The following is a 27979-nucleotide window of genomic DNA, read 5'->3' as shown; positions in this document are numbered from 1 at the left end:
TCAGTGCTTGATTTCTGCAGATGTCCCAATGCTACTGGAGTTGTGCGTTAATTCTGTTTGTTTTCTCTGTTTCGATATCAGTGGTGTTCCGTGGCAGGGATGTTAGTTATTGATCGGTTTGATTCGGTGGTTGGGTTTTTCCGGTGGCCTTGCTTTGTTTGTTTTGTTGGACTGCTTGGTTAGTAGAAGATGGTTAGCTTGATCAGCTGTTTGCTGTCAAGGCAGGTGTGTTTGAATGGTGGAGGTGTATCCGCGTCGATTTGATGCACTCTTTTTCCTTCGTATAGGTTTAGGGAGATGTTTTTACGAGGTCTCTGTCGTTCGTCTTTACTTTGTATGATTTGATAATTAACAAAGCAACCCTTTTTCAAAAAAAAAAAATTGTATGTATTGTTGTTTTATTCACTAAGTGTTGTGTTTGGAGGACTTTTATTTATGAAATTCTCCTAACTTCATAACATTTTTCCTCTTAATGGTTGGAATTCTTTTCCACCAACGCTCGACTGTCACCAATCATCAACTGTAATGTAATATATAAAAAAAAAAGGTTTTCCTTTCTCCTATTTTTCTTCTTCTTCTTTGATCTATAATTTCAATTGTCTTATTATTATAGAATCAAGATATTTCTTCTTTTTTCCTTATCGACCTCTCTATTGTTCAAATTTGAAATAAAATACTCTAGTGTTGGTGAAGCAAAGGAAGTAAAAATTTGGGTTTGAGAGGAATAATTCATAGTTTCTTGCATTGATATACCAAAGAATTTAAACCCAAATAGACAGTTAATGGTAAACTCGTCAAAACGAAAGCGATTAGGAAAAATAGAGATGAGTCAACAACCTATAGAGCAAAGTGGTTAAAAACTTTCATCTGATACATTTTTTCTTTCATAGGTTGTGTGTTCAGTACTTTTTAGGAATAAAATTTCTCTTCTTTTCTCTAGATAGAAATTGTTAAATATATATATATATATATATATGGGGATAAAATTATTTTTTTTAAAAGTGAGCTTCATAAATTTTCAACGCGGGAGTTGGACTCGGCTCGCTACTAAAATTGGGTTCATTAAGGAATAGGAAGAAAACCGTAGCTTTGGATCCTTACGTTATGCCTTTTAGACCCAAAGTACACGAGAATGAAGCCACCAACCTTCAAGAACGAAGCCCATATGTGACTCTTTCATTGCCCAAATCAGGATCAGTTTCGACTTTTGAGTAATTAAAAATTTTAAATTTATAGATCGTTCAAACACTTCAATACGATTTTTCTGTTGAATTAATTTTTTTCTCAACCCTAATCGTGATCCCATTTGAAACTCGTTACCGAAATACCCACCGAGAGGCGAAGAAGAAACACGGCGTTGGCGCCGCCTAAATCCCTTAAAAAAGCATCGAAACCGGAAGTGATGAAAAAACATTTATATGAAATACCATATCCGGTAAAGAAGCGATGAGAATATTGGACAATGCGATCGAACCACCTTCAAATATAAACAAATAACATAAACGTTGGAAGCCTAAGCATCATTAATTTAACCATTTTATATTAACAACTTTTATAATAATGTAATAAAAGTAACTAAACGTGGGCTTTCTCTAACCACGGCCTTTGGAACATAAAATATGTCTGAAACAACAATGAAACCTAAATGCATGGTCCTTATTTCACCCCACCCAAAATGCCAAGCAAAATAGTTGTCAACACTCATCCCAACAGTAACTTTACTACACGTGTCCAAAACCCATTTTTTTTAGCTCCTTTTCACCAATGATGCTCTGACACGCGGCTGCAGAGGTGTCCAAATCCAAAAGTAGAAAATAGTTTTAAATATATAAATAAACAAAAGAGTCTTGAAATGCCACTTGGACCCACTGCCTTTCCATTATTGACAAAAAATGGGACCTACTCCCCCATTTACCCCGGCCCGAAAGCCCGAAATGATATTGGGTCCCACGTGATCTAGTCCTCACGTTATTCTGTCGTCATATGGCTTCATATTTATACTCATAATCTATCTTCGTATTACTTTAATTTGATATCACGGATAATTATGTGATATATAGATAATGTTTAATCTTTTCTTCATAATTGATTTTAATATATATATATAGCAACAGATTTCTAAATTTGATAAAATTTTAATCAGATAATCTTTTAAAATTCTACCTTTATTATATATAATTCAAACTCATCATTTTAAATTTATCTGACAATTCTGTTTTACTATTATATTAATTTATAACTTTATAATATTTTAAAGATTAAACTATAAATTTATTATTTTTAGATTAAATTATATTTATATAGTATATTAATTTAAAAAATTTATAATTTTTCTGATTATAAAATACTTTTTGTTAACCTTATAATTAAATAATTTTTATATACAAAGCCAAAAAGAAAAGAAAATCGAAAACCAAATTTGCAAAATCTAAAACTAGAAGCAAAAATCAGTATATTAAAGACAGAATCCAAGACATATTATGTGACGCAACCGACTAAAAGCCACCTTCTAATAGTGAAAATGGATACGGCGGTCGTGGACGCGGCTCCACCCATGCCGCCGCCATTTCTCCGAAATAACCCACTTGCCCATTTCTATCACCATACCCAGCTGCTTTTCTCGTCCCCGACGGAGACACCATGCCGTTACCAATCACCGTCGGAGTCAGCAGAACCGCCGGTAATTGACTCGTTCCCGTGGATCGACCGTAGTTCATCAGTTGTATATTTTGCCCCAACAATTCTTTCGAATCCTGATCAGGAGACGGCGAAAATTGATAACTCGAGGGGAAAAACCCGATTTCCGGCGACGAAATGACTCCCGGCTGACAGTCTTCTTCCTCTTCGGATTTAGCCGAATCGTTATAAGAGACCGCGACGCTTGAAGATGGTGAATACGATGAGTTGGGCATCATGGTCAACCGCGGCTTCTTGTTGGCGTTGAGCAGTCGTGTCCGTTGCTTTTCGAGCATCATACGGGGAAGTAAGTCGGGGTCTTCGACGACTTTGTGGAGGAACGCCATCATTTGCTGCGGCCGTCTTTCGGTGGCTTCTAAACGCTTGTTCATCCCTAGCAGCTCTTGTTCCAACGATTTCTGCTCCTCCTTTAGCCGAGCTATTTCCATCACTATTTCTTCGTCATGTAAATCCTCGGCTTTCACTTGAACATAAGGACTCTTATTATGCTTCCTCCTCGCTATGTTCTTCAACAAATGCTTTTGCCCTCTCAGAAACCATTCGCTCGCAAATTCCCACTTATCTGGATCCACTTTCTTGAATCCCTAAACGCAATAACATAAAACGGTTAAAAATTCGAACACCGCAATCGCAATTTAGTACTATGGTACGGACTTACATAAGTATTGAGCTGGCGAACGAAGCTAACCCTTTTGATTATCTGCCACACTTCTCTTTGGAGAATAAAAGTATCTTTCTTTAGAGAAGAAGGCGCAGAGACAGAGAGAGAATAAGTGAAGCGCAAAAGAGCTGAGCTGGTCTCTTTTTTTATATGTTAGAAGTTAATATAAAAGGATGGCATTGACAGATTTACGGTGACGAAAAAGTGTGGGTGTCGTGGCTAAAAAATCACGACGCGTTTGATATTTCCTTTGGATCACGAGATGGGTGACCCACACTGCTCTGGTTCTATCATCTTTTTGGTTCTCATGCTTTAGATATTTTTCAGTGTATTTCACGCGCGCGCGTTTGGGAGGACGGGGTTTTCATTGGTTCTACGCTTTAATATTAGTGACGTGGTCCCCCGTGGGTATAAACCATTGTAGCTAGAAAGACAATTGAACTACACAAATTATTATTTTAGAAAAGTAAAGGGAATATCTGTATAAAATTAATCAAAATATAATAAAATCAAGTAAATTCATCTCAAAATTAGTAAAATTAAATTTAAAATATTTAACATGTATTTTATAAAATTATAAATATATCATTATCATTCATGTCAACTTTTTAAAATTAAATTTATTATATTAATTACATTTTGGAGTATGATTAAAATATGTTTATATTATGATATAATGTTATTTATAATTTAATTTAATAATGATTGAAATATATAATTATGTACTTATTATTATTTTTAATTGAAAATTATTTGATAACAAGAAAGTTCGCAAATTAAATATAATACTAAATAATCAACAAATGGTAAATCCATGCTTTAATTTTAATTTAGTTAATAAATAGATTTTGCGTTCGCAAATTAAATATAATACTAAATAATCAACAATGGTAAATCATGCTTTAATTATAATTTAGTTAATAAATAGATTTGCGGATCGCGTGTTTTTTTCTCATACCCTTATTTGTTTCTTTTACTAATTTATAACAATAATATGATAATATTTATTTATAATTTTTTAATTATTGAAACACTTTAATTATAATTTTATAATATTAATAACGCATACATCTTACAAAAAACCTCAAAGATAATAACAGTCTCTTTAATTATTGAGATGATTCAATGATTCAACTCTATATGAAATGAGCATTTTCAAAAAAAAGAAATCTATGAATTTGATAAATATATATATATATATATATATATATATATATATATATATATATATATATATAATCCGACGGGTTTCAACTTGACCTCATTTCGGGATCAGATCGGGGGGTAAGATGTTTTAAAGGTAAAGTTCGGGTCAGGTTAGATTCGGGTTTAAGGTGAAAAATTAGACTCGATCCGACTCGAAAAATATAATTTTATCTTATATTTAGAAATAATTATAACAATACACCTCTATATATATTTTTTTCAATTAAATCACTGTTTTTATTGAAAAAATAATATTGTATTATTATTTCGGGTCGGATCAGATCGAGTTCGGATTTTATCTCAAAAAGTTGGGTGGGTTCGAGTCGGGTGGAGGGTATATATTTTTCGAGTCGAGTCGAGTTAAATGAAGGATATAAAATTTTTAAATCAGGTCGGCTTGATCGAAACCCAAACCATGTCCATCCCTATATATAACAAACATATTTGCCCCCTCCACACATTCAAACTGACAAATATAAGAAGTTAATATAAATAAATTAGAATATCTTATTTCATGAATATCTGAATGGTTTCTCAAACAAACAAGCACGTGCTGAGAGAAGCACGTGGGATACAACTCCAAGAGGGAGTGGACAGGGCTGAGGATGGAATCCGGTTTGCTTTCGGCTCTTGACCGAAGCCAAGAGTGCTTCGCTCTCGTGCGTCGGCTTCAAACGGGGTGCAAGTGTTGATTTCTCTATTGGGTCCACGACTCAGGCCTACCATTTTTTAGTACTTTTGGATGCTGCTTCTCCATTGGGGAGCTCATTTGAATACTCCCAAATCTCTGTTTGTTCCATCCTTTTAAATATATACTTAATCTTAATATATGCTCTTCTTTGTATTTGTCGTTTTGTTTACTTTTATTTATTTACGTTTTAATATTTATATTCTCTTTTTATTTTTCTATCTAAATTTTATCCTTCTTATATGAGATAACAACCCATCTTTTTATTGTACTAAACTCAATGATTTGACTTCAAAAGCTAATGATAGATAATAATTTAATGACTTTTAAAATTATTTGAAAGCTTAATGATTATTTTATAATTTTTAAAAAATCAGTGACTAAAAGATTATTTAAATATAATTTGGTGACCATTTGTGTATTGTATCCTAGTTTTTCTTCCCCAAAAAAAAATCAGCAATAACCGTCTTTTGATCAATTCAAAATTTTACACTTGAACTAATGTTATACAATCAAATTTCATTTTCATTTTTATATTTATTTTAGGTATGTGGGCCTTTTCCTTCTAAAGAGAAAATATAAATCTTAATGAATGTCAACATTTAAAGATTTTTTTTTCTTCTAAACATTCATTTTTATAGTAAATCCAAAACAGTACTTTTATTTTTACTTTTAATTGTATTAATTGTGTTGTGAATTTATTTATTTATATTAATTTCACTCTTTGATCGACGTTGATCATTATTCATTATAATGTTCATATAATAGTTAACAATACTATTATGATAGCTCACGATACAAACATAACAATCCATGTGTCAATAATAACGTGGCTATCAACATTAATCATATGATGAAATTTATATAATTAAATTAGTTTAAGAGAAAAATGATACTATTAAAAATAATAACACAAGTATTAATCTGAATTTACAACATGATCAAAATAACCAATTTTATGCTAATTCATTAAAAAAGAAGAAGAAGAAACAGCCGACTTAGAAATGTAATAGTAAAATAAAAAATAAATGCAGTCTACAGTGTCACAATCAGACACTCCTTGCATGGCGGGTAATTGTGTTTTTACTTAGATTTGTGGCCACATGAATATATGCCTTCCTACATTGAATTTGTGTTCAAGGTTAAGATCAAACCTACGGATGCATAATGACAAGTCTTAATAAATCCTTCCTGCGTCAATATACACTCCTTTTTCAATCTATTCATGTTAATTTAAAGTTATAATTATTTGGACATGTATTCTTTGTGATTGTACCTATAAATATATCTCTAAATGTACTTGTGAACTTCTAAAAGTGGATACCTATAAATAAATAGAAGGAAGGCATAATCTCATCTGGAATTATTTAAAATGTGTTGGATAATTATTGTAATTATTAGATGTAACCAAGTCGAATGTAATTAAAATATCTCAATTATTAAGGGTTAATATCGTTGGACGAGTGAAAATAAATATATGAGATTGACCTATTGTTTTTTTCAATGAATATCTTATTATTTACTACTGATAATCTTAATCATTCATTTTCACTCATCCAACGATCCTAAATATGTGTAAAACTAAAAAGTTTTATATTTTGTAATAGGATTATATCCTATATTTTAAAATTATACAAATCTATGTAAAATTAAAATAAGAAAATAACATCAGTTACCAAAAATCCAATATAATATACGTTTTAACCAATTTTTTCCGGATTTGCCAAAATGACCAACAAAATGCAATGCGATCGCTAATTCGCAACGCTAATTCGCAACGCGATCTCCATTATCGCAAATCAATTTCCAGATTCGTAACGCGATTATGTCAATCGCAATGCGATTTTCCAATTTCGCGTTGCGATTCGATTTTCCCAATTCGCAATGCGAATAAGTAAATCGCAATGCGAATTTGGAAAATTGCAATGCGATACTGACTATCGCAACGCGATAATACAAATCGCAACGCGATACTGACTTTCGCAACGCGATTCTGACTTTCGCAACGAGATTCTGACTATCGTAACGAGATAATACATAATCGCAATGCGATTTTCAAAGTTCGCAATAGGTTTTAATTTCGCAACACAAATTTTTTGGGTATATATCTACGCAGCAACAACAACTCATAACCTAAATCCCTAAATCGCAACTCATTCCATCTCCATCTATCACTCTCTCCGGCGACATCCGTTCCTATATCCGTTCCTACATCTTTCCCCATCCGGCAACAGGTCTTAGTTTCGCAGCTCGTTTGTTTAGTAAATTAATTTACAACCATGAAATCATCTAATGTTGATCATGTTTGGATAGATTTATGTTTTGGAGGGTCATGAGAGAATGTTCATGTTTTACAATATATGCCTTTACCCATGAATCTTTAACTAAAACTGTCATTAAAAAAGTTAACTTATGAAACTCTAATGTTACGTGTTTCAAAGAAATTGAATTTAGAGCCCCTAAGTGGATTTAGGTTATCTTATCAGAGAAATGGTAAAGTTTATTTGTTAACCGACAATGAAGATGTTGAACGATTCATTGCTTACATTAGTGTTTCAAGTGATGATGTTACATTGTATGTTGTTGAACCTAAAGTAGTATTATTGGGTCAGTAGGGTAGTAATCAACTAAGTTTTTCTCAAAACCCACAACCTTTCTCTAATCCAAATCCCAATCAACTTTCAGCACCAAATTCCGGTTTTCGTATTGACCAATTAGACGATGATGAGCCAACAGAAAAATTGTGAGTACTAGTCAGTATTCAAATTTGATCTTGGTCAATACCCGGACTTTGATATTGGTCAATACTCGGATTTTGATGATGTTTCAGAAGAAAACATACACTGCGTGTAATGATTTTGATATTGGTCAATACCCAAATTTTGATGATGAAACAGTCGTTGCCGAGGAAGATGTTGTTGATGATAATGAGGGAAGTTACGACTGTGAATGAACATGTTGAACATCCATTCTGTATATAATCCTGAAGAAAAAAGAAGAAGAAAAAGTCCCCGAAGAAAAAAAATGCCACGGGAGTATAACTGGAATATGCCAGAATTACTTCAGATACCGAAAGAAGAGTTGGTAAAGAAAGCAGTTGATTGTTACACAAAAGTTATTCGTATCAAGAAAGATGATTGTTTTTGTAACACCCCCAACCCGTATGCGACCCGGATCCGAGTCCGAAGTGCCACATGGACTTTTCAAAAACCTTTACTTGTATAAAATACTGAGTAATTTAAAATTTATTATTACATATAACTTATTCAAAACCTTTATCGAACTATTCAGAGCTTATACAATATATTATCTTGAATACATGCCAACTAGAACTTTATGTATTCAAATACATATTATTTGTCTTTCTTCTGATCTGACTTTTGGTAAGAAGAACTGACCTGTCTTGCTCCACGTTGCTCTTTACTCTTCTCACTTCTGTAACCTATGTGTGAAACAATCACACTCTAAGTCGTTGACTTAGTGAGGCATATAAAACATATAATATTTCATATAACATAAAGCATACATAAACATATACCATCATTATCATAATCTCTATCATTATCATTAAGAAACATACATAACATCATATGGTTCATGTAACACATTTCAAACCATTTACCTTTGATAACCATCTATAAACCCATCGTATACATATCACATTCAGTATGTTTGTTTAATCTCTTTATTAGCCCACGTACACTAGTGAGAACTTAAGGTATGTGAGTATATTGAGGTTGTGCACACATATACTGTCACCAAAGCTCGATCAATGTCTCGAAGGACCTATCCAGAGGTCACAAAGACCCCGGTAACTATCCAGAGGTCATAAAGAACCTCGGCAACTGTCCATAGGTCCCAAAGAACCTAGGTAAACTGTCCATATGTTCCTTAGAACATAGGTATACTGTCCATATGTCTCGAAAGACATAGGTAAAACCCTCGACTCTTGGCATGCCAACTATACCTATAGCTCTCGTATCATATAACATGGGCATTATATTCATATCACTTCACATATTCACATGTACATTTCACTTTTCATATGATTTCATAATCATCTGTCACGTAGCTTATAACACTTCTCTTGTGTTCATATGGCATGTAACTCATTGTCATCTCTTATTCTCATATGATTCTCATACATCAAGTATATCACATAGCACATAGTATAACATATAAACTTATACAGGTATCTATATACATACTTTCATATACTTCGAATAACAATGCCCTATAACTTCTCACAGTTTTACCTAATCACTTATTTCACATTAATTATATTCTAGTTTCATATATTACTTAATTCAATTTCACATAGCTTATTACCTATATAAATATTTTCTCATAACTTATCATCACATAGTTCCCATAACATTTTCCTATAGATTCATAAATCTTTACCATATGACTCATGTATTAAATGTTCATTTCAGCTCATATATCCTCTCCATATAACTTATTTTACATGTTCATATAATCACTTCTGTCAATGTCTCCTCATTTATATTATTCTTATATTGTCCTATAAATCAATGTTATTTAACTTATCTCACTTTTCATCTAATCTCATAAGTTGGTTATACAAATTCCTATATATATGTATATATATATCTAACTCATGTATTTATATCCTTTTCTTGTTATCATATAATCATTGCTATTTTACATAGTTCATGCTCCTATAATTTATATCTCAGGTTCATATAACTCATCTAATTCCTATAATACATAAATAATTGCCATAACACATATCATATAAATTCATACCACCTAACATGTAATACAACTAAACATATTCATGTAATATCAAACATAATCATACAATCATATATTCAACATATTGGAAACAGACTTGTCGCAAGTCAAATTTCCATATACAATACGTATATTCTAATAGTACGCACTCACCTGGCCTCACTAGTCAATATCGATCTGTTATCTTTCCTTGATCGATCTTACTTGATAAGTTCCGGAACTTGTTTAGGCTCTGTATCTACATAATAATTCATTGATACTAATCAGTATACTAATTAATATATTCTAAACTATCATTTCTTGGGCTAAAAGAAGAGTCATTTTTATCTTTTAATGAAGGTATGCATCGATGCACTACACCATGCATCGATGCATAAATCCTATTCGATGTTTGTATTTAATGGGGATGCATCGATGCACTCCTTATGCATCGATGCATAAATCTTATTCGATGTTTTCTTTTTAAATTAATGCATCGATGCACTGCATGTGCATCGATGCACCTTAAACAATTTCTGGGATTTATCATCGATGCATCGGTGCACAATGAATGTTCATCGATGCACATTGCCCAGAACTGACATTTTAGCACGTAAATCATCAACTCTTCTCTTAATTCTTCTATTTTAAGCCCCTCTTATGACATTAAACTCAACTATCATTACTTGAACCAACTTATATCCATGTAAATCATCTTTAACCTCAAAATCCTATCTTCCTTATGAGATTCAAGAATCATACCAAATTTTCTATATGTTCTAAATCCAATTCTATCACTCCAAATCTCTTAATTTAACCATTGACAAGTCAAATTTAACTTCCAATTTAAGAAATGAACTTTATTCCAAGATTTCATTTGTAAACTCTAAATCTTTAATCTCTCCTAACTCCACCATCCTTTGCTTTTAAGATGATTTAAGCTTTCCTTAAGCTTAGTTATCATCTAATAATTAAAACCCAACCTTAAAATCAACAATTCAATTATAAACAAAGAAACTTACCTTTGGCTCTTGGCTTTCACGTGAAGAAGAAGAAGAAAGGAGAAGAGAACTCTGGAGAATTCTCTCCCTTTCCACGTGCATTTATCCTTACCAATCCCATTTTTAATTCATTTCTTGGTCAATTGACCCTTTTGCCCTTTATTTTCTTTAATAATTACTAAATAACTTTCATCATATATATTCAATAATCATTGAACTATTTCATTCTTATACTTTAGTCACCAAATTCTGAAACTTTACAATTTGGTCACTAACCCGGTATTGCGGATGTTACAGTTTTGATACAAAGGAAGACTTGAAGATAGCTTTGTATACGAAATGTGTGGAAGATGGATATTAACTAAAAGTTAACAAATCAAGCAAAGATCGTTTCGAAACAAGATGATTGACAAAACTGTACGTGGCGTATGATTGCAAAGAGGATAAAAGATTGCGAAATGTTTCAAGTTAGGACTTTTATTGATAAACATACATGTTCAAGAACCCAAGTTTTTCCTCACCATAGACAGGCAAACAAAAAGGTGTTGGGTGGTTTTCTGGCTGAGTTAATGTTTTTGAATGGCAGGGTATATCGGGGACATGAAATTATGACTGACATGAATGCTCGGTTCAAGATTAGTATATCATATTCTCAAGCTTGGAGAGCCAAATGTTATGCCTTGGAATTGTTGAGGGGGTCGCCAGAAGCATCGTTTGCCCAACTGCCGGCTTATTGTCATAATTTAAAGCTGAAAAATCCTGGGTCGGTAACTCATATCAAAACAGATAGAGATGGACGCTTTGAGTTGCTGTTTATCGCCATTGGTGCTGCGGTTAGTAAATCAATATAATTCTGTTGACTCATTTTTGTTAGTTACATGCATTTCACATTTAAATGATTATATTTCTTGTGTATATTATTTTGTAGATTCGTTCGTTTATTACTTGCATGCGCCCAGTTATTATAGTTGACAGAGCACATTTGAAAGGTCGATACCTTGGAGTAAACTTATTAGCAGTAGCCATGGATGCTAACAATGGGATATTGCTAATAGCTTACGGGGTTGGCAAATCTGAAACCTCTGATTCATGGACATGGTTTATGGGGCATCTTAGGGATTGCATAGGTCCTATTAGCAATCTGACAATCATATCCGATAGGGCAAACTCAATTGACAACGCTGTTAGAAGGTGTTTCCCAGATGCTTTTCACAGACTTTGTGGTGTTCATTTGTATAGAAATCTAAAATCAAGGTCTGCTGGTATAAAAAATCACAAATGGACATACTGGAAGGCTGTAAAAGCTTATCGGGAAGTGGATTTTAATAAGCATATAAACTGTTTAAGACATGTTTTGCCTCAGTGTGCTCAAACACTAGAAGATGTCGGGTTTGAAAGATGGTCAAGAGTACATTAACTTGGAGCAAGATATGGTTTCATGACGTCTAATAGTGCAGAATCAATCAACGCTCTAAGTCGTCATTCCCAGAAATTACCCATTACTATGTTAATGGAGTTTTTTTGAGCCTCTATTCAACAGTGGTACTACAAGAAAAGAAACCATGCAGGTATTATTTCTTTAAATTTGTAACTTATCATATATTTTACTAAGTATTATTTATTTAAATTTACAGGAACATTGGAACATCGTGTTACACCATGGACAAAAAAGATAATGAAACGTGTTGTGAACTCAACGTCATGGAGAGTTGAACCATGTTCAAACACTTTGTTTGAAGTACTGGATAATAACTTAAATGGGCTTGTCGATCTAAATGCAAAGACGTGTAGTTGTATGAAATGGCAAACATCTGGTTATCCGTGTGGCCATGTGATAAAAGTTTCTCTTCATCTAAACCAAGATGATTCAAGCGCATACACTATGGATTGCTACACTACAGAAGTATATCGACAGACTTACGACGAGATTGTCTACCCTATTCCACATCATTCTGAGTGGGACATACCAGATGACTTACAAACAGTTTTGCCACCAACCATGGACAGAAGGTTACCTAGCCGACCAAAAAGTCACGATCGTATACCGTCTAAGGGTGAAGAGAAGAAGAGATCGACATGTAGTCGGTGCAAAGAAAGTGGTCATACAAGGTTGACATGTGGATCACCAGTGCCATCACAATCATCTTTTCCTCTACCAAAATATGGATCCTCATCAAAATCCAAAGCTCATATGGTGTCAAGCAAAAGGCAATCAAAATCGCAATCATCTTTAAAATCCCAATCACAACTGGCTTCACCTTTTGGGACTGTTAACTTAGGTAATTTTTAAATGCAAACGTTGTATTATGTAGATTTTATGTGTGAACTTTTAACATTTTCAGTTAGGCATGTATTAGTAACTTGAGTTTGAAAATTGCTATGATCTGTTCAGTTGTTATCACTTATTAGGCAATCATTTGACTATCGCAACACGGAAATGACGTTCGCAATCATCTTAATGTCTATCGCAACGCGGAAATGACTATCGCAATGCGAAATGAAAATCGCAACGAGAGAATCGCAACGCGAAATGAAAATCGCAACGAGAGAATCGCAATATGAAATGAAAATCGCAACGAGGGAATCGCAAAGCGAAATGAAAATCGCAATGCGAATTTAGTTTCGCGTTGCGATTCCCTTGTTGCGATTTTCATTTCGCATTGCGATTCTCTCGTTGCGATTTTCATTTCGCGTTGCGATTCTCTCGTTGCGATTTTCATTTCGTGTTGCGATAGTCATTTTTGCCTTCAACATAATGCAGATTGAAATCAACAAAATCAACCATTACATTTCAATCAATTAAACAAGCACAAATAAGAATTATGTTCACATCAATTAAACAAATCAAATTTTACAAATCATATTTTACAAATCAATTAAACAATCAAAAAATAAGCAATAATTCTTATTTCCTCATCTACTATTGAATCAACTTTTGCAGCCATACATCATTTTCACACAGCTCACTTCTGAGATTAACCTGCAGAAATCAAACATTTGCTCAAACAACACTTTCTACACATCTAAAACCTACAAACAACAAATTATTGAATTCTAGGTACTTAACCAAACTTTTTCAAACCACAAGCCTATAAACTTACCAATTGTTTATGAACATTTTTATAACGCGGATGCAGGTAGGCAGCATCTCGTATATATCGATCTAGCCATATAATGCCGAAACCACAAGCCTACTGCAACTCTATCTCTATCGGTGGGAGGTAGATACTTTATACTTACTGTGATCAAACGATCCAATGCCAAGCATATGAGAGGACCACAATTCCCTCTGGGTCTTTTCGTTTGTTGTGGTGCGGTCTCGTCTCTGCTAACTGTAATATTGAGCTTCTTTGGCTTCTTGTTTCCAGAACGAGTCCAATAATTTATCGCATCCAAGAATTTAGCCAAATGAGAGCTCCATCCCTTAATAATATCTCTTAAATCAGCCAATGATATGTAATTTATCATGCTGTCATATACTATTGCCTTAAGGGATGGGAGCTGAAGCTCGACGAGAAGCCAATGTTTACGTTCCAAAACAGGGATAAACACCTGCAATCATAAGTAATAATTCATTCATTTGCGCACTTATTTATGAATACCTTTAAACTCAATCTAAAATAAATACCTTATCGACCTCCCACCATGCAGGATAAAGTTTAGCTTGTCCATTGCCCAACGCAAATGATTCATCTCGTTGATTCTTCAAGTGAACGGCGTTAAAAGACGTCGGCATAATTGTATATCGTGTATTTCTTTTATTTTCCTTAAGTTTCCTAATTATTAGAAGACGTGACACCCACACATCGATATGCTGTTTTACAAAAAAAAACATATATTAGTAACTTACATAAATTTAAAAAAAATAATCAAATTGAAATATAAGAAAAATATAAGACTTACCCCTCCATCAAAATAGCCATTGTCTTCGACCCCTAATAATACGCCCCACCAAGACCGATCAAGCAACAAATAGATATCATCGTTGAGCTTGCATATGTCAGTGAAACACCCCTGGCTCCGCTCATGTAGATAAAAATCAACTACGGTCTTAGCCCAAAGGGTGTTATCCAGAATTGTGTCTGGTACTTGTCTCCTCTCCACTTCAGATACCGGTATGGTACTGGCCGGTAACTCATACAAGAGCCAACTTGAATCCATCATGTCCGGCACGTCAGAGGGTTTCTCAAGAATCCTACATATGACGCCATGTGAATCGGGCTCTTGAATGGTGGGAGGGACCTCTTCAACGATGACAGTGGCCTCTTGAACGGTGGGAGGGGACTCTCGAGGAATGATAGGGGCCTCTTCAACGATAGGAGTGGACTCTTGAGGGATAACAGGCGAGTCGGGCTTCTTCTTGCGGTGTCGTCGCACTATTGGGGTGTATGGAGACTTAATAGCACGTGCACGCCGTCTGATGCGTGAACTCTGTCGTGCAAGAAAAACCCGACGTAAAGCATCCACCTTATCGGGCCGCTAAATAATTAAATACAAAAATCAGTAAATAAACATACATGATTTAAACAGTGAAAACAAAGACAAATATGTTTCAAACTTGCATTGAATTCACCCAAGTCATTATTCTATCATAGTTCACAAAATGCATCAGATAACATTCCAGAAGTAAGCACTTATATAAACATTTAAAAGGACAACATATATAAACATTCCAGAAGAAGAATAGTTTACTTTCGCAACACGAAACTTACTTTCGCAACGCGAAAATGACTATCGCAATGCGGAAATGGCTATCGCAATGCGAAATGAAAATCGTAACGACAAAATCGCAATGCGAAATGAAAATCGCAACGACAAAATCGCAACGCGAAACACAAATCGCATTGCGATTTTCATTTCGCGTTGCGATTTTCATTTCGCATTGCGATTTTGTCGTTGCGATTTTCATTTCGCATTGCGATAGCCATTTCCGCGTTGCGATAGTCATTTTCGTGTTGCGAAATAAACTATTCTTCTTTTGCAAATTGAAACTTGAATGGATTGCATTACTTCAACCAAAAGACAAAAACAAAACCAAAAAAAATACTAACAAAAACAGTTTAGCAGTATTGACAGCAACCGAATGAATTTATTAAGCAATCTAAGTGAAATGGTTAATCTAAGTGAAATTACGAGTAAATTTATCATCAAGTTAAATATGAAAAATCTTAAACTTACCTCGAGTAAATTTATCATCAAGTTAAATATGAAAAATCTTAAACTTACCTCGTTGCTTAGAGTATGAACCTCATTCTGCAACGATACTACCATCTCACGTAGAGCGGCTACCTCACCGCGTAAAGTAGACACCTCAACACGCCATGCACCATCGTCTTTGCGTAAAGTACCGACCTCCTCACGCAAGGCATTGACCTCATCACGTAACTCCCCTAACTCATCCCGTGGAGGTGGAGAACAGGGAGATAAACGTCGTGGCATCTTTGTCGGTCGCCTATCTTGCGGTGATGGTGGAGAAGAGGCTCGATGATGTGACAGAATAGGTGATGGCTGTCATTGTGGAGGTGTATAGTCGGGTCGATCAGGTGATGGCTCTGGGTGAGGTGATAGCTCTGGTGAGGTGATGGCTCCCAGTGGAGGCTGCTAATCATCCGTGCCATCAAAAAAACGCTTACTAGCTTGCCACCAATCAGTGGCAAGCTCAGCTTCTGTGGGTGTCAGCCTCTGTAATGGAGTGTTGGCCTCCTAACAATATAAAAGCTCAAACAAAGTTAAATGTGTACTAGTAATAACTTGTTTATAAACATATGGTAGTATTTATGTTAACTTACATTATTTATTGTCGTATACCGTAGTAAATCTTCCCATTGCAAGGTTCGTTTCCTCTTCCAGGAAATAGCCCTGAGAATATCATTTGAAGTTTTTATTGCATATGTCTTCATGGCGGGAAAGACCTCAAATATCCAAATCTACAAACAATATAATAACAAATATTAGTAATTGTTAAATAATTACTTATAATTTTGGAAACATTATATAAAAATTCTTACCTTAAAGGCCCAAATAAAGCCTGTCAAAGTGTATTTGGAACCATCGCCATGCAAACTTTTTCGATCATCCAAGGCAGACGATAACTTATTCCATGTAGCTTTCCATAAATACGAGCCTCACGGAATCAGGTTCCACGTATTTAGGTCTTCTACCAATTTGATTAGATCATTCGGAATAGGTTGTCATGCAAAAGTATTAGAAGGCATACTCGGACAACATCGATGTCATCCATCCGAGTAAAACCATCTTTCTTATTCAATAATCTCGTCAGGTCTTCCACGTGTGGATTCGGCCTCTCCAGCTCAGGAAAAACCCGGGATAACCATGATGGGCGGGTAATGTGTCTAGTGTACTGACCTACATCATCGTGTCCGAAGCGTAGACCGGTGATTAAGCAAAACTCCTCCCGCCCAAAACACGTATACGCCGGTGGAAAATCAAACCATATCTCTTCATCACGACGTTGTATAGTATCTGTAGATCCCTAGTCATGGTTTGAAGAAACAGGTGTGTCAACATCGCATCTCCACCGGGATGTTGTACTTTCAGCCATGGCCCGAAGCAAGTATCCTCAAACATTTTTCTTTGTGCAGTGAAAGCTTCGACGCAATTGTTTTGGCCAGGCTGACTTTATTTCTTAAGGTCAATTGAGCCGAATAAAAGTTCTACAAAAACAATAAACATACTAAGTTGGATATACCAAAAACTACACTGTGAAGATATACCAAAAACAATAATAAACATAAAGAGTAGTAGTTTATTCTTCAAACTTAAATTTGCAACACTATGAATTTCTTATTTGTCTTTGTTTTTTGGTTGAAGTAATGCAATTCATTCAAGTTTCAATTTGCAGAAGAAGAATAGTTTTTGAAAATGAAAATCGCAACACGAAAATGACAATCGCAACGAGAGAATAAAATCACGTTGCGATTTTGTCGTTGCGATTTTCATTTTGCATTGCGATTCTCGGTTAATTTAATAAGCAATCTAAGTGAAATGGTTAATCTATTATTGAAATTACCAGTAAACTTATCATCAATTTCAATATGAAAAACCTAATAATAATGCAAAAATTTCAAAAAGAAAATAATTAAAAAAACTAACCCTCGGTGGTTGATTTGGTTGATTTTCTATTTCTGATTGTGAGGGTGGCTCTAAGAGATGGAGATAGACGGATTTCGCCGGAGATGGGGACGGATTTCGTCGGAGATGGGTGAGAGATGGAGATGGGACTGAGTTGTGATTTTAGGTTTTAGGTTATGAGTTGCGATTACGGGATATACTGTGGACGGTTCAGTGTTCCAATATATTAATATTCGTGTTTGGAATTTGAAAATAAAATACGCGTTGCTATACTAATGGCGCTTTGAAAATCGCATTGCGATTATGTATTATCTCGTTGCGAAAGTCAGTATCGCGTTGCGAAAGTCAGTATCGCGTTGCGATTTTGTATTATCGCGTTGCGATAGTCAGTATCGCATTGCGATTTTCCCAATTCGCGTTGCGATTTCTTATTCGCATTGCGAATTGGAAAAATTGCAATGCGAAATTGAAAAATCGCATTGCGATAGTCATAATCGCGTTGCGAATCTGGAAATTGATTTGCGATAATGGAGATCGCGTTGCGAATTAGCGACCGCATTGCGATTTTGTTGGTCATTTTGGCAAATCCGGAAAAAATTGGTTAAAATCGTATATTATATGAGATTTTTGGTCACTGAGATTATTTTATCTTAAAATAATTTTACATTGTGTAAGAATATTATATATATGTGATTACAAGATAGTATTTGTTTATAATTTTTTTTAGTCGTTAACAACTCACTCGTATCCTATAAGCATGGTTGTTCGAACCCAAAACCTCTAACATTTCCTTTAATCATTGAAATAATTTGATGAGTTCACATCGATTATATTATTTAATTCATAAAAATGGGAATTGAAATAATTATGCAAAATTAATCAAACAATGAACGAGGAAAAGAAAAAGAGCGAAATACAGGAGAACACCTGCGTAGTGTCACGTAGGGGTGTTGTTCAGGCGAATAACTCCAAGCCAAATTTGTACTAAGTGAACAAGGACAGGTGTTCGGTCGACGGTAAGTTTGGCCTACTATGTCCCCATTAACGTGACAATAAACACAATCTTTTTCCTGTTGGTTGGATTTGGACACATCGTAAAACACTTCCAATTTCCATCTGGCCCTCTTGGGTTTTGCCACTTTGCATTCTTATAAAACACATCCCAAAATACTAATTTGATTTCCAAATTTTGAATGAAAGCAGATATGCATATATCAAACAAACTCAAACCAGTAGCTGTAAAAGTTAAACGACAAAGGAAAGGCTGAGAATAAACATTGGAAGGACTTATTTTGCGTGGACTATATTGTTAGAACTCCTTTATCGTTTCCATTGATTTTGAAACATTTTTGTCACCCATGTGGCTAATATTCTTTGAAGATCTCCGTTTAAATCTTGTAACTAATTTAAAAATCATCGGGATTATATTCAGAATAAATCATTATATGACACGATTGAAATTTTAATTAAAATTATTTGAATATGGTTTAATAACCTCTTTCATATCGGAATCTTATCTAATATCTCGTTTGACTTTATTGAAAAATAATAATGGGTGTTATTAAACACATGAGTTAATAAAGAATCGTGTGAAAAAGTTGTTGAAAGTCCATAAAAGGCGGGGGGTGTTTTCCTCATTTGTGAATTGAGAAATGTGTTGAGATTCGGACACATTTGATTGGGTGTGGTGGACATTGTACTATTGCCCCGTTGTCCATTTGGTAATGGGAATTAGCAAGGCTTGGACCCTCGTCATAATGACTGCTCTTTTCCAAATGGAAACTTGAAAGGAAGTTGAGAAAAGAAGCAAAAGCAAACAAAGTATTTTGATTTTGATGTGTGATGATGCATGGGAAATTGGGGGCTGCGGATTGGATGGCTTTCTTCATCTTCCTCTATTTTGTTTAATGGATGACACTTGGACATATTGATAGCTATTGCAGTCCATCAATATGTTACAGCTCAATATTCTCGATTGAATATTAATTTATTATTATTATTATATTTAAGGAGATATGGATATTCTCGATTGAATATTAATTTTTATGAATTTAAGAAGATTATATATATATATATAAATGAAAGTGTCAATTAAAATTTAAATATAAAGTAAATAAAAAAGATAATATAATTTCAATATAGTAAAAATTAAATCAATATCAAAATTCGAACATCGATTCTTAATTTAATTAGTTCAATTAATTGAATCATTAACTTACTTAATCTATTTATGGTATTAGTTGTATACGTACCATGCTCACTCTCAATAAGATCGATATAACAAATCTCCCTTATAGGTCTAACTGGTTTATTTTTACCGTCATTAACTGATCTCATGATAGCAAGATGAAGAATACCTTGTGACCTCCTCATTTGCATAAGTAATGTCAGTGCTTCTTCTTGTGTTTCCTCTCAATTACTTCCTTGATTGTTTGAATATCGAATACCTAGTAGATCCACAATACAGACTTATTGTTTATCGTCTTATCTTAGGCAAAACTTTCTGTAAAATATATCAAATCTAGCCACAAAACTATGAACTTAGGGCTATTTTGCATAGGTTTCCATTTGTAATAACTTACTTCCAATAGTTAAGGAGATCAAAGACTTTTACCCCATATATCTCAAAGGAACTTATAGAAATTTTAATATCGAATAGTTAAATTTATTGAATTGTTCTAAATTAGGATCAAATCAATATATTGCATAAGTTTTAAGGACTAAAACTATTACTCTATCCGTTTTACTAAATGTGTCCCTTTTGTTTTAAAATTATCTCATTCAAAATGTCATGTTAGAAAAGTTAACAAACAATAACACTTATATTTTATTTTTTTACTTTTACGTTCCACTCTTTTATACATATCAAAATAAATCTATCTATTACCTTTTAGAGATAATTTTATAATTTTATTTAATCAAATATAGCTCTTAAAGCTATGTGCATAGTGAAAACGAGAGAATTTATGGGATGTAGAAAGTATTATACAAAGCTACGCCACTATTACGTCTAATATTTACTGATAAATGGCTTGTTTATATTATTAATATTTTAAGTAAATGATCTGCTTGTAATTTTTAGAAAAAATAATCCACTTGTTTTTAAATATATAATTGAGTAACTTAAGATGTATATTATCCAAAATACTTTAAATACTTAAATAAAAAATTGTAGTATATGCCGTAAGGGAGATTTAAAAGGCTGAAAACCAAGAAGCAAAGCACATTTGAAAAAGGTTCCCCCGCCCGCTCAAAATCATAAGCCCCAAAGTTTCATTTCCACTAACTGAAAAAATAAATTCTCCAAATTAGAAGAGCAAAATGGCGCAAGAAGCAAGGCTTAAACTATGAATGCAAAAGGAGTTGAAGCTTCTCCTTGACAACCCTCCTCATGGCGGTTCCTTCCCTTTTTTCTCCTCACAATCTGAAATCACCGATCTCTCTTCCATCGGCGCCCGTAAGTTCATTTCTCTTTTAATTTTCACAAAAAAATTGCAGAAATAGTTTTGCTTTTGATTGATTCATTAATCGAAACCCAGTATCCGGATTTGCTTCTTTTTCTTTTCCTTCAGAAATTGTATATAGCAAAGGGATCTTCAAGATTAAGATTCAGATACCTGAAAGGTATATACCTAAATTGCAGAATGAATTTCGGTTCTTCTTTCGCATTTTTAAAGAAGGGTTTGTTTTTTTTTTCTCTGCATAAAAGTATCCGTTTCAGCCTCCGATTGTGACCTTTGCGACGCCTATCTATCACCCGAACATCTACAATCGAGGTCGAATTTGCCTTGACGTTCTCAACCTTGCACCCAAGGTAAGTTTTGTTCAGTCCATGTAAATTTGTACTGGTTCCAAGTATTTTTCTTACGGAGTTCTATCACGTGCTTTTATATTGTATTTGAAGACATTGTCAAATGATTACTACAAATGCTTATTAAATGGATTCATAAAACATGTTGAAGATCTGGACTAAGGGAACATTGAACATGAAACACAATCTGTGTTTGTGGTTTTTGTTCCCTTTTTAGTCACTAGAGGACACCTATATTACTTGAATTTGGGTGTAAACATGATAAATATGAATGCGTTTGATTAAGGTATGCTCAATATTTTTACCAAGTTGTTTCATGTACTTGAGGATAATTTGAAGGTCATATTTTCATATTATGTTACTCAAGACTCGGGTGTAATTTTTGGACATGAGTCTGATCAGGGATGGACCAAAAGGGTGCTGGGGCAATCGTATCCTTGAAAATTTCAAATTCTTAGATAACTTATCTTTTCTTTATAGTTTATATCAATGATCTAATTTTACACCCTTGGAATTTTATAATTTTGTACACCTAAAATTCTAATATAATTTTTTTAAAGGTTTGCATGCCGTGACATAAAATTTTGCATCTATGTCCAAGTATGTCTAGATTTCTTCTAAGTTTTTCTATATACGGAGGATCCTTTGAGCTCATATCACCATATCTAAGTATTGGCAACTAATACTTCATGAAAAATGAATAGTTTAAGCAACATAGTTTTCATACTCATCCCGAGTATATTTCAGAGCTGGATGTTGCACATAGCTACTTCAAGCAACATAAGATTTGGAGTAAAATAGGAGGATGCCATAAAATTTATACCAAAACACCACGCTTGCCTCATTGATTCCATGTTTTATTTCACTTCCAAAATGGAAGTATTGTTTCTTTGAAGCATCTGATTAAATGGAATGATTATTATGGTTCTCGTCCAAGCAGGGCGCACGGCAACCGTCACTGAACATTTCAACAGTGCTCAGAATTATAAGGCTATTGCTCAGTGAACCAAATCCTGATGATGGCCTAATGTGTGAAGCAGTAAGTAGACTTTTTCTCCAGAATCCAAATGGACTGGACTAGGCTGATGAACTGAGATTCTCCCCCTCCCCCGGCTTTTTCTATGTTTATGAATTTACAGAGTACGGAATACAAATATAATAGGCAAGCTTTTGACCATAAAGCACGATCCATGACTGAGAAATATGCCAAGGTTGGAGCTGGAGAAAGCAGCTGCAGAAATCAATGCACAGAAACTAAAGCAGATTCAACGATGGTAATAGGTTATTGGTTGTTTAGTTGCTTGACTTTTATGTTTTCTTTGTATTAGATTCTTTATTCTTCACACTTCTTTTGATTGTAGATGGAAGTTCAAGGATTGGGCCAGGAACCAAACCATGTTGCTCAGGATTTTAATCCTAGCCATAAAAGATCACATGTAATTTGGCCAGAAGTTATGACTTGAGTTTGCTATCTCAAACAAGAAAAAAAGATACAAATCAGAAGTTGCCTAATCACAACTTCTCTCTCTCTCTCTGTATCGATAACTCAGGTGGAAAGTAAGCGAAAACGACAAGAGGAAAATTATGTGCTGAACAAATACATGAACCATGAGAAAATTAATGGAAAGGGGCGGAAATCATCTTCGAAAAATTTTGATCAATGCAATGATAGCTTTGATAAGAAGGAGAATGTGGACTCAAATTACTTTTCACCGCTCTGCCAATATCAAGCTTCCTCTGGGTTCTCACTTTCTCAGGCTAGTCGCAATCAACATGAGCAGGATGAAGATGGTAATTCAGGAAACAACAGCACAAAGAGCAGCTCAAAGCTTCATTAAAGCAATAAACAACCATTTGGGTCTATGGAAAAGATGCAGACATGTGAGAATGTGAAAATGCATGGGATAGTTCAAGAGAGCTATGTGAAAGAACCGAAAACTTCTGTTTGAATAAAAAACCAGAGAAGCTCTGTAGGTAAGAAACTTTCACTGGGACTGAAAGGCTCATCACATAGAACAAAGGCGAGAAACAAAGAGAATGTGATTCCAGTTCATAACTTGTCACATTCAAACTCCTGGAAAAAAGGGGCTCGGTCGTAAGTTGTCTCTACTTCCTTCAACCCAACAATTGCAACAGGACTGCGGGAGTAATTAGAAGCAAAAATGTAATCAAGTTGTTTAAAGTATGCAAAATAATGTGGAGGTAAAGAAGAAGGGGGTAGAAGAAATGGAAGAAGATTTTCAATAACTGAAAAGATAGTAGTGCTAGATAGTGAAGAAAGCGAGGAGGGAGGGCAGACTGCTCCGTTGAGGACGAGAAGGTCACTAGCAGCACGGAAGCGACTTGGGAAGTGGAGGGTCTAAGGCTTGAATCAAATCAGGTATAGTTCCCATTTTCCAACTCATTAGCAAATCTCTAGGTTCTTTGGTATATTTGAGTAGATGCTTTCTTGAATGAAACTTTTAAGTAAGATTTAAAACGCAATTGTATATAACATGGTTCATGGCTGTATGCACATGCAAATTATTTAAATTTAGTTATTATTTTCTTTAAAACAAATCAATTAAAAATGAGAAATTATTTAATAAAGTTAAATGTTTTTGTAAATTCATTCCAATATAAATTATACAAATTTTGTTGCCAATTTCCACTTGCCACCGTTGCTTGATACCAACTCCCAAGATTTTCATAGTTCCCTGTAATTATAAACACTACAATGAAGGTTAGGTATGAATGTCAGCTGGTCCGAAGATTGACAGTTAGAGAACTCAACAAAATTCCCCAATTTCCAGCACTTTTTCAGGCTCTTCAGACTACCCCCATAGTACTCCATGGTATATGCTCCTTTCCCTTGTCCATCTTTTATTTCATCATTTTCTTTATCTTCATTAAATCGACATACATTTGCGTACATAGTGGATAGATAGATAAGTCTAGTCTGACAGTATACGTTATTTCTTTCTTTGTTGCAGTCTCTCGCACCCCTTATGTTCCGGTCTCTACTGCGGCTGTTGACATCGTTAATCACTGAGCCGGCAGCCTCGGTCACAACCTTGCTATATTACAGTGATCATCTGCCCCAAAACATCATACGGGAAAGGCGTGTTCGGCATGAAATGTTAGACCGAGAAAGTTACCTGTTCCATTTACTCATCAACTTCTTGAGATGTCTTTGCTAAGACCATTACCACCGCCGCCGCTACTTCTCAAGTTGCATGGCGAGGCTTCGAGTCACACATTTCCCTTCAATGGATAACTGTAATTGTTCATTTTTGGCGATTGAGAGGCAGCCAACAAACCCAGAAATAACTTGCAAAAGTCTTGTGAATTTCGATGGAGTGAACTTTACTCTATTGCTGTTGTAATAATGATAATCTAGAAGATGGTGTCACCCATTATGTTTTAGGAGAATGGGAAGCTATGTCAATTGTCACAACCAACCCATTTAAGCGGATGGTCACCAAATTCACTTTTTATTAAAAGCATTCACATAAACATTGTTATCCAAAATTAAAATTTTTAAGCAGGTAAACCATCTAATATCTATGGAGTAAAAAATATTATTTTTCTTAGAAATTTTTAATTCGAATGATTATATTAGCTCAAACTTATAATAATCTCAGATTATTTTTAAAAAAATAATATTATTACGTGATTTTCTCTAACTTAATTTTTTTCCATTTACTATACATGATTCAAACTTCTTATTATGTATTAGTTTGGTTCCTGTATTATTATGATTATATTTTAGTTTCGTGTAAAGCTGTTGGTGATGGAATCCATGTGTTTCTTTATTCATTAACCAATACATGTTAAAGTCAATTTCAATTACAATCCGAACTCACTTTTTAATATATTTTTTAAATATAAATATACCATGCTTGTCAAGCATGGCTTGACTCTCGGTCTCTTTCTTATTTCGAAAAAGGAAAATAAATTTGTTCTTTTTTTAAATAAAAAAGACTGTAATCCAAGAATAAATTTGTTCCATTTTCACTTTACACTGACAAATTGGAAATTTTGTCTAAAAAGTCCCCAAAAATATGGGTTTGTCTAAGGAAAGGCGGCTAATATACTGCTAATATATGACGTTACCAGATTCATTACAATATATTTAATAAATTCGGTTTAGCGCTATCGAAAATGTTGAGTAATAATAATTAAAATATATTTAATAAATTCGATTTAGCGCTACCGAAAATGTTGAGTAATAATAATGTAGTAGGTCTAAATCATGAAGAAATATTAAAAAATTTGGCAACCGGCAAACTTAGCTTGTCGGTTTATGTCGATACTTTATAAAAATGTATTGATCCACATCAATATAACAGGAAAAAATATGACAAAACCAGTCACGAAAAGACAAAACCGGTAAAGCGCTACCAGATATATTACACGTGTCGATACTTTAATATAAGTATCGACACATAGTGAATTTAAAGGAAAAGCAGTTTTAACACCTATAAAGTGTCGATTCTTTATAAATATGTATCGATCCACAACGATATAACAGTAAAAATATGACAAAACCGGTCAGGAAAAGACAAAACCGGTAAAGAGATACTGAATATATTGCAAGTGTCGATACTTTAATATAAGTATCGACACATTGTGAATTTAAAGGAGAAGCAATTTTAGCGCTATAAAGTGTCGATTCTTTATAAATATGTATCGATCCACAACGATACAACAGGTAAAAATATGACAAAACCGGTCAGGAAAATACAAAACCGGTAAAGAGATAACGAATATATTGCAAGTGTCGATACTTTAATATAAGTATAGACACATTGTGAATTTAAAGGAGAAGCAGTTTTAGCGCTATAAAGTGTCGATTCTTTATAAATATGTATCGATCCAGAACGATATAACATGTAAAAATATAATAAAGCCGATCTCGAAAAGACAAAACCGGTAAAGCGCTACCAGATATATTGTAAGTGTCGATAATTTAATATAAGTATCGTCACTTTGTGAATTTAAAAGAGAAGCAGTTTTAGCGCCTATAAAGTGTCGATACTTAATAAAAATGTATCGTTCCATAACGATATAACATGTAAAAATATGATAAAGCCGATCTCGAAAAGACAAAACCAGTAAAGCGCTACCGGATATAATGAAAGTGTCGATACTTTAATAAGTACGTGTTATAAATTATCGATACTTTCAAAGAAATAGGTAATTATACTATCGAAAGTATCGACACATGACATAAAAGTATCGACACTTTTGTAGTTGAATCGATTAAATAGAAATAACATATGACATAGTTAAATATCCTCTGTAAAATAGATAGAACGGACGAGTTTTTGAAATCGAAGCGTAGTTGTTGCTGCATTTCAGAAGGCGTTTCTAAAACGAAGTTTATTTGTTTGTTGTTGCAGTCGAATCAAAAAGTACGTTGTCGAAACCCTAGTTTTTTATTATTACAATAATCAAAATAGGGTTTTTATGTGTTATTTGTGGTTTTGAAGTAAAGAAGCATTTGAGACCGATTACATGTAGAAAGTGATATTCTAGGTAAAATATAAATATTAATACTTTTATTAAATATTATAGGTAGAAAATGATATTATAGGTTGTATAAATGTGTCGATACTTGGAGTATTGAGTGTTCCCATTTGTTTGAAGGAAATATGGATTAGGGTTTTTGGGTTTGGTTTGGGGATTTCGAATTGAAGCCAAGAAGGATTTGGGACTGATTATATAATATTCTAGGTAGAAAATAAATATGGATACCTGTATATAATATTATAGGTAGAAAATGATATTTTAGGTTGTATAAATGTGCCGAAACATTTTGTAGTGGCCATTCAAATTCTTTTGAAGAAAACCGTTTTACTTCAAGAGTAGTTATCTATATTTGTATATTGAATAAAGTGTATGTAACAAGTATTTGATTTGATTTGCGTAAACCGATATAGGAAGGAAAAATGGAGTCAATGGGTGGAAATATTGTTGGTGGCGCATATGACTTTGAAATTGAGACCGAGACTCGAAAGCAACCAAATGGTGGATATATGTACTTCTAGTAAGTATCAATGTCTTTTTGTTATTATTGTTGAAATGATAATTGTATTAAAGTA

General features: G+C 33.9%; 1 protein-coding gene and 1 pseudogene across 1 annotated transcript; one reads left to right on the top strand and one right to left on the bottom strand.

Annotated features, from left to right (window-relative positions):
- Nucleotides 1-2429: 2429 nt before the first annotated feature.
- On the bottom strand, nt 2430-5290 carry LOC120192273 (heat stress transcription factor C-1-like). Its single transcript, XM_039195068.1, has 3 exons — nt 5109-5290; nt 3356-3491; nt 2430-3281 (listed from the first exon to the last, which is right to left on the bottom strand). Exons 1-3 carry the CDS (start codon nt 5288-5290, stop codon nt 2496-2498), a joined length of 1104 nt encoding a protein of 367 aa, XP_039050999.1. The 3' UTR covers nt 2430-2495.
- A 16183-nt stretch (nt 5291-21473) lies between these two features.
- LOC120192272 lies at nt 21474-24403 on the top strand (annotated as a pseudogene).
- The last annotated feature ends 3576 nt before the right edge of the window (nt 24404-27979 follow it).

This window comes from Hibiscus syriacus, unplaced genomic scaffold, assembly GCF_006381635.1.
Source record: "Hibiscus syriacus cultivar Baekdansim isolate YM2019G1 unplaced genomic scaffold, ASM638163v2 tig00116974_pilon, whole genome shotgun sequence".
Taxonomy (NCBI): Eukaryota; Viridiplantae; Streptophyta; class Magnoliopsida; order Malvales; family Malvaceae; genus Hibiscus; species Hibiscus syriacus.
The sequence above is the reverse complement of the archived record's forward strand: the minus strand, read 5'-3'. Positions and strand labels throughout refer to the sequence as shown.

Bases quoted from the DNA above. Each gene is read 5' to 3' on its own strand.
- LOC120192273 (XM_039195068.1), bottom strand. From the start codon at position 5,290: ATGGTAGGCCTGAGTCGTGGACCCAATAGAGAAATCAACACTTGCACC. The intron at 3,492-5,108 runs GTTTGTTTGAGA...AAAAGAGACCAG, and splicing joins GCTTCTCTCAGCACGTGCTT to CTCAGCTCTTTTGCGCTTCA. The intron at 3,282-3,355 runs GTAAGTCCGTAC...TATTGCGTTTAG, and splicing joins TTCGCCAGCTCAATACTTAT to GGATTCAAGAAAGTGGATCC.